Below are 13631 nucleotides of genomic sequence, written 5' to 3'. Positions count from 1 at the left end.
GATAGGAAGCCGCTTGATCTTGCTGGCGCCCTGGGCGACGAAAGGACTGCGTTTTGGTAACCTTTTTTGTGGTTGGACCCAAAACCTTCTTCTTGTCCGTGGTCTCCGTGAGGAGTGGATCCAGAAGATCACCGAAGAGAAGGTCGCGCTTTAAGGGGCCCTGGGATAACTGCCACTTTTGGCGAACTCCCGCTTGCCAAGGGCGAATCCATAGGAGTCTTCTTGCCGTTGTAGAGGCTGCAATAGACTTAGCAGAAAATCTAGTAGATTGCAAGGTGGCATCAGCCACGTACTGGGCAGCTGCAAAGACCTTGTTGAAGTCTTGTTGACCTCTCAAGTCATCAGGAGGAATGTGCTGTTGAAGCTGGCGAAGCCACAGCAGCATGGCTCTGGAGAAGAAGGAGGCCGCTGCAGAACTTTTAATGGACCAGGAATCAGCGGTGAATCCTCTTTTGAGCATCAGCTCGATGCGCTTGTCCTCTGGACGGAGGACTTCCTCCGCCTCGCCTGGTACAGCCGCTGCCGAGTGAAGAATCTTGACAGGTTCATCTGGTTTGGGAAAGGAAAGAAGCTCTTCATAGGAAGAGGAGAGTTTATACAACTTTCTGTCCTTGGTAGAGGGATTAAGGCCAGAGGCTGGAAAATCCCACTGTTTGAGTAAGGCATCTTTAAACAATTTAGGCATAGGAATTACCTCGTTATCCTCCTGTTCCTCTGTGAAGTAAGGTAAATTCTCCTCCGGGGGATCAGTGGAAGTGGAGGCTTGTTTCTCCTGAGCCGCTAATCCCGTAGAAATTCTAGCTTTGAGGAGGAGAGATTTGAATAGTTGAGAAGGAAAAATAGTAATTGGAGGAGGAACTTTTATTTGGGATTCCTCATCCTCTGATAAGCCCTGAAAAGGGTCTTCATCCTCCTCTACATCCTCATATTCATCCTGGGAGGATTCTGAATCATCCTGAGTAGGAGCTCTGACCGCTGGGGAAGAACCCAAGGGGCGGGAGGAACGAGAAGGAGGAAGAGGTACAGGAAGCTCATTGATGGAGGAGAGTTTGGCATCAATGGCTTTGGACAACACAGCAAAAATAGATTGGAACTCAGGAGGTAAACTGGAAATATCAGCAGAAATGGCAGAAGAATCCCTAAAGGCCTGGGAGGATCCTGGCTGGGGGGAATCTTCAATAATATCTGGTTCCTCTGGACCTATGCCCCATAGGTTAGGTTGGGGTCTGTCTAGGTTTGGCTCATCCAGAGATAACACAGGGACCCCAGAAGGAGGCAGACTAGAGGCCTCTGGTGGGTCTTGGCTACTGATTACTTGGGCCTGCACTTTTAAACGTTTTGCTGATTTGTCATGGATTTTTTGTAGGGCTAGGTCCCTTCTCTTCTCGGCCCTGGTGACCTTGGTCGAGGGGCGGGCCCCTGGAGAAGAGGAGGAAGAGGCCTGGGGGATACTAGTAATCTCATCGCCTGTAGGCCTGGCCTCTCTGGGACCTTTAGTTGTGCCTCTCTTGGGAAAGGTAGCCATAGTCTGACAATTAACAGAAGACAAGGCTGAGCCAATGACTGAATTAAAAGGAGAAGATTTCAAGGACTTCCCAAGAGGAATGGATCCTGCTTCGAGGCCTCGAAGCTGCTGAAACGTGAGGACAATCTGGGCAAACCCAGAGTTCGTGCCCCCAAATCCAGCGGGGCCAGCCTCCCTAAACTTAGTAATTAAGTAAACCAAGGCACTCTGGTTGGAGGCTTAGCCGGTGGAGAATTTAGCCTGGGACCCCCAAGGCCCGCTCCCGGATCCACGCGGTGGACTGAGGCCTACGCGGCTGGCAGAAGGCCAACACGAGAGGCCTAGATTTTAAAAAAAAAAAGGGCGCGAAGGCCTTCGCGCCGAAAAGATCGCTGCTGAGAATTTCTAAAGGGAAAGCGATCGACTAAGTCCAGGAGACTAGAAGGCGTCTCACTCCGCAGGAGGTATATTATAAGCCCTTAAATATTTATATACAGTAAATAATCAAAATTTCAATGGTATAAATACTTGCACTAGGACCTCCAGGCCTAAGGATTAGAAGAATCCACAAGCGGCCGCAGGAATCGTAACCGGCAAAACCGCCGGGGGAAAACGAAACCGCAACTTCTCCCAAGGAAAGAAAGCCAAGCCGCGTTTTTTTCTTTTTTCCTTTTAAACGGCTGGCGCAATTAGTGCAAGTAATAAAATAAAGACAATAAATCTTACTACTTTTTGAAGGAAAGAACGAAGGGAAGGTGTTAGAATGTCGAACGAGCTATCACAATACAACCGCAGGATATGCGAACTGAGCGAATTCTGGGGAAGGGGCGGATCCGGCAAGCTTTTTTAATACTAGGCTCAGTTCCACCGGATTGGACATGAGCAACCCATGTGACTGCTGGACCCGCTCCTTCAGTACGGAGAACAGTAGGACAGGGATTGTAGGCACAACGGTGTGGTTATACATGCATGTTACTTGCATGTTCTTTGAATTTCAGATTGTACCTGATCATAAAACTTATAAATGCAGAAGAAAACCAAATACTCTTCTGTTACTATCATTACAACAATGAATGCTCCCCCCAAAAAAGAAATTCTAAAAAATTCCCAAACACCGATTTTTGAGGAAATCACAGAAGTATTGCTCTATTGAAAAATACTGAAACCAAGAAAAGACATCCTTTCTCCTTTTGTTCCTGCATTTTGCTGTCCCGATCAGTAGAATAGAGGAACATTTCTGCAAAGGCCAAAGGTAATATTTGAAAGAAGTGGGGCATTTGGCAGCTTTGAAGTAATGTCCTTGGCAGGTGCAAATGAGTAAACAACCCGAAAAATAGTCTTGTGCTAGTCTTAGAATAGCAATTGAGTTCATCGGATTGAAAGTGTGAAATAATAACCTTCATCAGCACCACTTTTTCCGTACTTATAAATGAAAACTTTAATATCCATCCATTGAAAAAGACAATCATTCCAAGAAAAAAAATAGATAAAGAGCTGCATTATGCTATGGCTGAAAAAGGACTTAGAGGAAATTGGCAGTCCCATCTGCCAAGAACTGTACATGAAGAATATGTACAATTCTTCACCAAAAAATCTCCTGGGCTATTGAGAAGCCTGCTAAAGAATAAGAAGTTACCTTCTATCAGGACTAAAGGCAAAGGAGGATAGAAAAAGTTTTTTCTATTATCGTTCTATGGTCTCTCCCTCATGTTGAGAACAGGTCAAACAAGGTTGGATCAATCAGTCTGGCTCAATTGTGCATTACAACTCCTCAACTCAGGACTGTAATTGAGCCTGGCAATTATGGTTGTAAGTTGTGATGGTGACATGACTGGTGATTTTATGACTTTGTGTGAGGTGGTCATTAAGTGAATGTGGCAGTTATTAAGCAAAACCATGGGGTGGTTTTAGCTGGAAAGTGGAAGCAAAACACCAGTGTCCAGCAAAAATATCACAAATGGTGGTTGTGTGATCCAGAACACTACAAATAGCCATAAATGCAGGCCAGTTGCAGAGTACCCAAAATGTGACCATATGACCTTGGGGGATGGGGACATTACAACAACTTCAGAACTGGGTTGTTAAGTAGCTTTTGGGAACCGGGGGTGGGGGGGTGGGGAGATCAAAACTTCAAATGGTCGCTAAGCAATCGGTCATAAGTCAAGGTCTATCTGTATTTAGTCACAAATGAATTCTGTCCAGTTTCCACAGTTGTTTATATTTTTAAAAAAATCTGAATGTGCAAATATTTAATTTCATTTTGTCTACATCATGCATTCACTTAGGGCAGTGTTTCCCAACCTTGGCAACTTGAAGATATCTGGACTTCAACTCCCAGAATTCCCCAGCCAGCATTCGCTGGCTAGGGAATTCTGGGAGTTGAAGTCCAGATATCTTCAAGTTGTCAAGATTGGGAAACACTGACTTAGGGAGTCAAGAATGCTGCTTCAGAACTTAAATGAATGATGTAAAAGAAAGGTGGTTTCTCATTGGCACATTAAATTGCTTCACTTAAAAATGGAAACCAAAATCCCCTAATTACGATCGAAGAGGAAGATTCTATGTTTAATTGAATGGCAGTGCTTCCTTTTGAAAAAACCCGAAACATCTTTTCAAAACGTAAACGCATGTAGCTATAATGAGGAGGGAGGTAACATCTGGAAGAGTGTCTATGGAGATTCTCAATCATCCAGGTCATGCTTGTCCCAAAGGTGCTTTTTCAAGAGGTAAGTGGACCGCCTTGTTTTTCTTTGAGGGCATTCCGCTTCCCATCTAAGATGCATATTCAGCTCTGACAGGATAGTGGGAAATTGAAGGGTTTGCAAAGAATTATAAATCCTTCCATTCCCCGCCATCCGGTCAGAGGTGAAGGAGCTTCTTGAGAAGCAGAGAAGCTCTTAAGAAAAACAAGGAAGCTCAGTTGCCTCTTGAAAAAAGCACCTTTAGGACTTCTGGAATAGCTTTCTTCAAAATACAGGAAAATCGCTGATGATTAGAATATACACAAGGAAAAGATGCACAACTAGAGGTTCAGGACAGGTTCAGATGAACTGGTAGTGGTGACGTGCGTGTGTGCGTCCGCCCCAGCGCTATGTCATTCTATTCAGTCTCATTTTGAAGCTGTGCGCATACGTGCATGGAGCATGCGCATATATGGACAAGGCAGATTGTGAGTGAAGCGGTAGGGAAAGTAAGTCAACACCACCTTTGTGCCCAATACAATCATGTATATTCTATGTCCGCATGTGTGTGTGAAAAAGTAAGCAAGTTCTATTCATTTATTTTCATACATTACAGCCTTAATGTTCAATATCCTTAATTTAGGACATCAGCACAATTTGATTCTTAAGGACTTTTTCTCCATCCTAATTTTGATGGAGAAAGAGTCTGCATTATAAGCAGTTACTGTAGACATAGGTATCTTGGTGGGCAAATGACAGCAAACACTTCAAGACATCATTGCCCAAATGATGCATTCACGCAATTTGTGTCAGCCACAGATGTGCCAGCTGCAAACTATGTAATTGCATTATCTTTGCAATGAGACAATAAGTGAGATGTCATTTTTATGTGACGGTGGCTTCAAACAGAGCTTTACATCTCCAGATGTTGCATCAACGAGTACAAGTGCACTAGAGTGCCTTCTGTCCCCTGTCCTATTGCTCTCCTATATCTCCTATACCTTTCTTTTATTCCTATATCTCTTCTTCTATTCTTTCATTGATATGTTCTATTACTATATCTTCTTTTCTATTCTTTCTTAGATATAGTTTACTATGAGTATCTCCTCTATAACCTTCATCATGTATTTTACTATGTGTGTAGTGATCCCCCGCTCGTTGCGAGGGTTCCGTTCCAGGACCCCCCGCAACGAGCGGGTTTTCGCGAAGTAGCGCTGCGGAAGTAAAAACACCATCTGCGCATGTGCAGATGGTGTTTTTACTCCCACAGCGCTAGCGAGGAGCCGAAGATTGGGGGCGGCGTGGCTGTTTGCCGCCGGCATGGAGGGCTTCCTAGCAGCCCCCCAAACCTGGGTTGGGGGTCCGGGGGGCGCTGGCTCTCGGCGCTTTCGAGCTGAGTCCGGGAGCGAATTCGCTTCCGGACTCAGCTCAAAAGCGCCGATAGCCAGCGCCAAGGAACGGCTTGTCCACGCTGGCTCTCGGCGCTTTCGAGCTGAGTCCGGGAGCGAATTCGCTTCCGGACTCAGCTCAAAAGCGCCGATAGCCAGCGCCAAGGAACGGCTTGTCCACGCTGGCTCTCGGCGCTTTCGAGCTGAGTCCGGGAGCGAATTCGCTTCCGGACTCAGCTCAAAAGCGCCGATAGCCAGCGCCAAGGAACGGCTTGTCCACGCTGGCTCTCGGCGCTTTCGAGCTGAGTCCGGGAGCGAATTCGCTTCCGGACTCAGCTCAAAAGCGCCGATAGCCAGCGCCAAGGAACGGCTTGTCCACGCTGGCTCTCGGCGCTTTCGAGCTGAGTCCGGGAGCGAATTCGCTTCCGGACTCAGCTCAAAAGCGCCGATAGCCAGCGCCAAGGAACGGCTTGTCCACGCTGGCTCTCGGCGCTTTCGAGCTGAGTCCGGGAGCGAATTCGCTTCCGGACTCAGCTCAAAAGCGCCGATAGCCAGCGCCAAGGAACGGCTTGTCCACGCTGGCTCTCGGCGCTTTCGAGCTGAGTCCGGGAGCGAATTCGCTTCCGGACTCAGCTCAAAAGCGCCGATAGCCAGCGCCAAGGAACGGCTTGTCCACGCTGGCTCTCGGCGCTTTCGAGCTGAGTCCGGGAGCGAATTCGCTTCCGGACTCAGCTCAAAAGCGCCGATAGCCAGCGCCAAGGAACGGCTTGTCCACGCTGGCTCTCGGCGCTTTCGAGCTGAGTCCTGGAGCGAATTCGCTTCAGGACTCAGCTCGAAAGCGGCGAGAATGAACGGCGTGGGCGGGCGAAGGGCGGGCGGCAGCGAGGAGTTTGCGTGGGCGGTGGGGAAACTCCTCCCTGACGCCAGCAAGAGGGGGAAGACCCAGGGAAGCCGCCCAGCAGCTGATCTCCCGGTTGCCATCTACGCATGCGTGCCCATAGAAAAAACGGGCACGCATGCGTAGATGGTATTTTTACTTCCGGGTTGAAAAATCGCGAAGTACCCTGTTCACAATGGTTGGGGACGCAATAAACGGGGGATCACTGTATATATATATATTACATGGGGCAAAACCCGAACTCAGAACAATCTACATACAGTGATCCCCCGAGTGCCGCGATCTCGATCGTTGCGAAACGCTATATCGCGATTTTTCCACCCGATGACGTCACTCCCTTCCTTTCTCATCTTTCTTTCTCTCTCTCTTTCTCTATCTTGCTTCTTTCTCTCACACACTCTCTTCCTCCCTCTCTCATCTCTTTCTTTCCTTCTCTCTCTTTCTCTATCTCTCCCCCTCTTGCTCTCGAGCGGCAAGCGAGCAGCCGGGCGGGCGGGCAAGCGGAGCGGCCGGGCGGGCGGGTGAACGGGCAAGCGGAGCGGCCGGGCGGGCGAACGGGCAAGCGGAGCGGCCGGGCGGGCGAACGGGCAAGCGGAGCGGCCGGGCGGGCGGGTGAATGGGCAAGCGGAGCGGCTGGGCGGGCGGGTGAACGGGCAAGCGAGCAGCCGGGCGGGCGGGTGAACGGGCAAGCGGCAAGCGATCTTGGGGTTTCCCCTTTGCCTGGGCAACGGGGAAACCCCATCTTCGGCTCCTCGCTGCCGCCGCGCTGCGGAGCAGATCAGCTGTTGGGCGGCCGAAGGAACCTTCCCTGGGTCTTCCCCGCCGCCCACACGCAAACTCCACCATCTGCGCATGTGCGGCCATGAAAAAAAGGGTGCGCATGCGCAGATGGGTGTTTTTACTTCCGCACCGCTATATCGTGAAAAATCGAGTTTCGCGAGGGGTCTTGGAACGGAACCCTCGCGAAACCCGAGGGATCACTTGTACATACATACATACATACATACATACATACATACATACATACATACACCCACTAAAACCCTCATTGTGTATTGGACAAAATAAATAAATAAAATAAAAATAAATAAAAAATAAAATAAAACCTCTACTACCGGCCATACTGGCAAGGCTAACAGGAGTTTAACGTAGGTTACAAACTGCTCCCTGCCTCTCTCCATCCTCCTAAGTGATGTGATTTTATATGGCTATTCTGTATTTCCCTTTTCAAAAAGGGTTCTGGCTTTAAGTGCTAAAAAATACTACATTTTCCTGTCAACTCGATTCTTCTTTTCCAGTCTTGCCTGAAGCACATTTGAATGATACACAAAGATCCATTTTTCTTCTACATAACAGATAAATTAATTGATTGTTGACTATTGACCGAAACAAAGAACTGTTCATCCCTTCTGCCGCTCTGCGCAAGAATTTAAAAATGAAGTAAAACAGCCTCTAAAAATAGAAACTTTAATTCCATTTCATTTAAGCATTCCCTGAATTGAATTTTGAGATAAACAGCCAAGCAGCTTTTCTGAGACACAGAATGGGGCTAATTTAATGAGCCCCTTCTATCTATTCACAAGCCAAAAGCAGGGCCCATCTTTTTCCCATGAGGAGAATCATGGAAAAGTGTTTTCTCTATATTCTTAAGATTACAGATGGCCAACACCATGCTAAGGGGATAAATTTTAATTCCTTCAACAGGAGTCAACTCTGAAACTAATGTTTAATGCCAAAGAGTCATAAACCTTTGATCCTGATGCATTTTCATTGGCCACTGACCTAGGTCATTAAAGTTTAACTGAACTTGAAAAAAATTACTAGAAACTATCACAGCTCTCTCAAATTGGAGGCACTATCTCAGGGACCGCTTTCTGCTGCACCAGTTAGGTCCCACAGGGTCGGTCTTCTCCGGGTCCCGTCAACTAAACAATGTCGCTTGGCGCAACCCAGGGGAAGAGCCCCGGCCCTCTGGAACCAACTCCCCCCAGAGATTAGAATTGCTCCCACCCTCCTTGCCTTTCATAAGCTTGTTAAAACCCACCTCTGCTGCCAGGCATGGGGGAATTGAGATACTCTTCCCCCCCTAGGCCTTTACAATTTTATGCATGGTATGTCTGTATGTATGTTTGGTTTTACAATAAGGGTTTTTAATTGTTTTAATATTAGATTGTCATATGCTGTTTACTACTGTTGTTAGCCGCCCCAAGTCTACAGAGAGGGGCGGCATACAAATCCAATAAAATCAAAATCAAATCAAATCACTATCTTATGAAATGCAAATTCCTTCATTTCTGAATGTTCCAAATGTTTTCAAAGGCAACACCTTATATTTATAACAAAGTTGTTTCCCAAGCCCTTGTTGGGTCACTCATGGTTTACTGAATACACTAAAGGAAGTCAACAAGTCATTTCAAACAACTGATCTGGTACAGCTAATAATCACACAATATTGTGTTCCAATAGTAACAGTAGTAACACGGATGAGGCCACCCTAATTGATCTTATGTAGGGTTAGCTCCTTGCCAGCTTCCCCATCAACTTTGCTTGTTGGAAGCTGGTAGAGAGCAGCAGTGAAATCTCCCCTACCTGTTCGGAAGTGCACACTTCCGATAGCTTTTCACCCCCGGCAGGAAGGGTCTCAAATCATTATCATGTGACCAGAGGAGTAATGGCCATAAATACAAGTACCAGTTGTAACTAGCACTTGTTCACTCCCATCATAAGTTTGAACAATCATCGAACAAATGGTCATTATACAAGGACCACCTTTTTCAGGGGGTGGGGTCTGGGTCTGAAACTAAAATATTTTCACTGTATTTTCACCCATACAGCATACACACGGTGCTGTTACTCATGTTAATATTCATTACTCAGTCTTAGTGACTGAATCTGTGCTCTATTCTTAGGGAAAAAGCCTAATTATTTGGCTTTTACTCACCTGGGAGTTTGCAGAAATTTAGAAAATTACCCACAGAAAACAGAGTACTAAAAGGACCATACTTTAATAATTTTGCTTTCCCTAATTTAGTGCCCTCTCCTCACTTCCTCCTTTCACTGGGTTACAATTTCCATCATTCTTAATCAATATGGATGCTAACTGGGATTTTAGTTCTACCCATCTGGAAAACCCAGCTTGGAGCCTACTCCAACTCACCCCTCCCTTCAATTTTAATATTTCTCTTGGAAAAAAAAACCTTCACAACAGTTAATTTCTGATTTTCCAAATAAATACCATGTTTCCCCAAATAAACACTGTGTTTCCCCAAAAATAAGACCCTGTCTTATATTGTTTTGAACCCTGAAATAAATGGTTGGCCTTATTGCATGCACTGAAAAGCCAGATTGGGCTTATTATCAGGGGATGTCTTGTTTTGGGGAAAACAGAGTAGTCATAGGCCTTTCCTTACAATTTCTTCTTGATCACTACAGATAGTCATTCAGAGGATGAAATTACTCAGAGCAACACAATGAAGTTCTTGTCAGAAGAGTGAGAAAATCAGACACATCTGTTTTCCTCTGACTAGCAATGTGCTTCTGTTTGCATTTGAAGAAAGACTGTTCCAGAAAAATGACTGATTCACTGCTCAATCATCTGAAATGCTATTTTTGCCCATCAGATTATAGTTTAAAAAAGTCTCCGACGTGAGAAAAAAGTAGGGTTGATTTCAACTTATGCTTAAAATACAGAACATGGAAACATAGAAGATTGACAGCAGAAAAAGACCTCATGGTCCATCTAGTCTGCCCTTATACTATTTCCTGTATTTTATCTTAGGATGGATCTATGTTTACCCCAGGCATGTTTAAAAACACATTAGCAAAATTTCATTTCCATTGTTGCAGCTAATGGCTTTCTGAAACCCTGATTCAAAGAGAAAAGATTACAAAATAGAAAGACTGCTGCATAAGTTCACATATGTCAGGCTTAGAAGTCATTTTTCATATTGGGCCTTCAGGCGTGCCACAGGTTACTACTGTGGGAAACTGGAAGGAGGGATTGTATGGAATATGGTTGATATGTTGTCATAATAACATTCTTTTCTCTGAGAGTCAAGGCCATCTTACCCTGCACCTGGAAGGGAGTGGTTTGGAAACATCTCCAGTTTGGGACGGTGCATTGATTGGACCACGTGATGGGTTTGTGGGTGCTAGGCAGGGGCTTGAACCTTCCTTTGAGTGGAGAAAACCTGGAAGCTTTCAGATTCAGGTTTTCCCAGATGTGCCAATATGACATCTCTACTAAAATGGAACTTTGAGGAAACTCATGCCTCGGAGTTTTCTTTCATTGGAACCCTGACAACATATTTAGTTTTAACCGCAACAACACAAAAGAGCACGCAACAGATTCAAATTCAATACTAACGGCTCCAAACTTGACTGTAAAAAATATGACTTTAACAATCGAGTTGTCGAAGCGTGGAACTCATTACCGGACTCAATAGTGTCAACCCCTAGCCCCCAACATTTCTCCCTTAGACTATCCACGATTGACCTCTCCAGGTTCCTAAGAGGCCAGTAAGGGGCGTACATAAGTGCACTAGTGTGCCTTTTGTCCCCTGTCCAATTGTCTTTCCTTTATCTCATATATCATATATATTTTCTTCCTTTCATATATCTTCTCCTCTATTTTTACATTTATCTCTATATAAAATTACTTCATGTCTATTCTCTTCCTGTGTATTTGTGTATTGGACAAATGAATAAATAAATTAAAAAAAACATATATACAGACATGCAAAACTTTTATCCTGGGAAGTACCCAAATGTTTCCACTGGAAAGCAGGAGTAGAGGAAATAGAGACTCATCACTGGGACTTCCTGAATTACATCATTTATCCTGTCTACCTAGCTTTGATCATTTATAAGCAACCTTAAAAAAAACCATTTACCTGGGTGGTTTCTTCGGAGGCAGCCGAGGATTTGTCACTTCCTCAGGTCCAGGATCATCAAAAGCAAAAGTCGTTGACTGATTCACTTCGCCGGTCTCAACTGCTTGAACAGAGCATGGTTTTATCTGAACCGAAAAACTTGGAGAAACAGTTGTTCCACTCTCCATTTCTGTTGCATTTCTTTGCTCTTCCTCCTCTTCTTCCTCAATCCTACATGGCCTATGCCAGGTGGCGTGGTAGTATTTTGGCCTCCTCTCAGAGCCTGAGGTCAAAGGACCTCTGCTGGATTCATCTGGGGAAATGCTGTTCGTCTGAGAACCCAAGGGCGACAGAGGCCCAATCACAGGGCCATCGTCCTCATTCCTTGGCATGCTGGTATCCCAGGATTCAGCAATGGAAGAACTGGCTTTAAGGGAAGTATGGACCGATTGTGGAAGAGACTCTTCAAGTTCAGGAGGGCTTCCTTTGGACATCTTTGGCGGAATAGCAGGACTCTTGTCAAACATGCTGGACATTGGAGACTCGGCCTCTGGACTTTTGTCTCTTGAATTTATATCGCATCTTTCTTGTGGCAACTCCCTGGGCTCAAAGAAAGAGGAGGATTTCTCAGTATCCGGGCTAGTAGTGGGGCTAACATAGGGCCACTGTACCCCAACTGCCGAGTCTGGGCTGCTAAGAAAAAACGCCCGATGGTCATCTTCCATTTGTGGAGCCATTATAGTAATAGTTGCGACTCTTTGTGAACCGGGATCTCGAAAATTCCTCTCGCAGCTCAAATGGAGGGTCTTCATCCCATCATGTTGATTCTGACTTGGGCTAACAGTCAAGATGCCACTCTTCGATGAATTAGTGTTATTATGCTGCGTCTTTTTCCTCTTTGAACTCTCGGCATAGATGGGTTCATTTTGGCTCTTTCCTTGAAAGGAAAGCTGTTGTTCTTTGGAATGACCTCGGCTATCTGTAGGCTTGTTTTCAATTTGATCTGAGGTTCTAACCAGAAGACAGTAAGGGCTTCCTTGGGACAAATCGAAAGAATTGCTGCTTTTTAGCACAGTATCTGGTGGACGTGCCCGTAAGTCTCTTTCTGGGTTTAAGGGGTTATACACAGAATCATGCACGTGAAAGTTGGAGAATGAGTTCAAGACTCTTCTTTTATCTTCACCAAAATTTGTTATCCTGGATGCACCAGCCATGGAATCCTGGCCCTGCAATTTTGAAGAAAAAATTTCATTATCAGGCCATGCTATACTGCCGGGGAGTTTCTCAAATAATTTATAGCAATCGCACTTATATACTGCTTCACAGTGCTTTACAGCTCTCTCTAAGCAGTTTACAGAATCCGCATATTGCTCCCAATAATTTGGGTCCTCATTTTACCCACCTCGGAAAGATGGAAGCTTTGAACTGGTGAAGCAGCTTGCAGTATTACACTCTAACCCCTGTGCCACCAAGACTCAAGGCTTATGGTTTAGGGGAAAGTATGTCCAACCTAAAGGGAAAGTACACCCAACATTCACTCTTTTGCTCAGATAAATTAAATGCATTGCTGGTGTTGCTGCTCCCTTTGGGTTGATGGAAGGGTAATTTTCTCAGAAGTGGCAGAAATGGTATCGAGACTACAAAATGGCATGAGCCGTGGTGGCGCAGCAGGTAGAGTGCTGTACTGCAGGCCACTGAAGCTGACTGTAGATTTGTAGGTAAGCGATTCAAATCTCATCACCGGCTCAAGGTTGACTCAGCCTTCCATCCTTCCGAGGTGGGTAAAATGAGGACCCAGATTGTGGGGGCAATAGCCTAGCTCTGTTAAAAAAGTGCTATTGCTAACATGTTGTAAGCCGCCCTGAGTCTAAGGAAAAGGGCGGCATAAAAATCGAATGAATGAATGAATGAATAAATAAATAATCAATCCTTAGCCTGAAAAGTATCTAGAAATGAGACCTGTAGCCTAAAACATGATTGGCTATTTAAAATCTACGGGTGATTTTCATCTGGCTTCTGCTTCTGAGGTTAACATGGATCTCCTCTGCTCGCTCTTCCTTCAGTTCCACCCAATGTACATTTTCTCCTATTGAGTCTTCTGATTTGCTGGGCTTTCGTTACCTTCCTTCAGCTTTGGAGTCACCTGCTCCTTCTATCCCTCAGCCAATGGCATCCGAACATCCATTGGAAGTACTGGCTCTGTTAAAAAGTGCTATTGCTAACATGATGTGAGCCAGCCTGAGTCTAAGAAGAAGGGCGGCATAAAAATCGAATGAATGAATGAATGAA

The 13631-nt window shown here is 45.4% G+C and overlaps 1 protein-coding gene across 2 annotated transcripts in view; it reads right to left on the bottom strand.

The window, feature by feature from the left end:
- PRAG1 (PEAK1 related, kinase-activating pseudokinase 1) overlaps positions 1–13631 on the bottom strand; it is a 57250-nt gene that overhangs the window by 21680 nt on the left and 21939 nt on the right. For both annotated transcript variants that reach the window (XM_070742171.1, XM_070742172.1), the window contains exon 4: positions 11364–12568. In XM_070742171.1, coding sequence (XP_070598272.1) covers positions 11364–12568 — 1205 coding nt within the window. The remainder of the gene's footprint in view (positions 1–11363; positions 12569–13631) is intronic.

This window comes from Erythrolamprus reginae, chromosome 2, assembly GCF_031021105.1.
Source record: "Erythrolamprus reginae isolate rEryReg1 chromosome 2, rEryReg1.hap1, whole genome shotgun sequence".
Classification (NCBI taxonomy): domain Eukaryota; kingdom Metazoa; phylum Chordata; class Lepidosauria; order Squamata; family Dipsadidae; genus Erythrolamprus; species Erythrolamprus reginae.
This window is presented reverse-complemented; position numbering and strand designations above follow the sequence as displayed.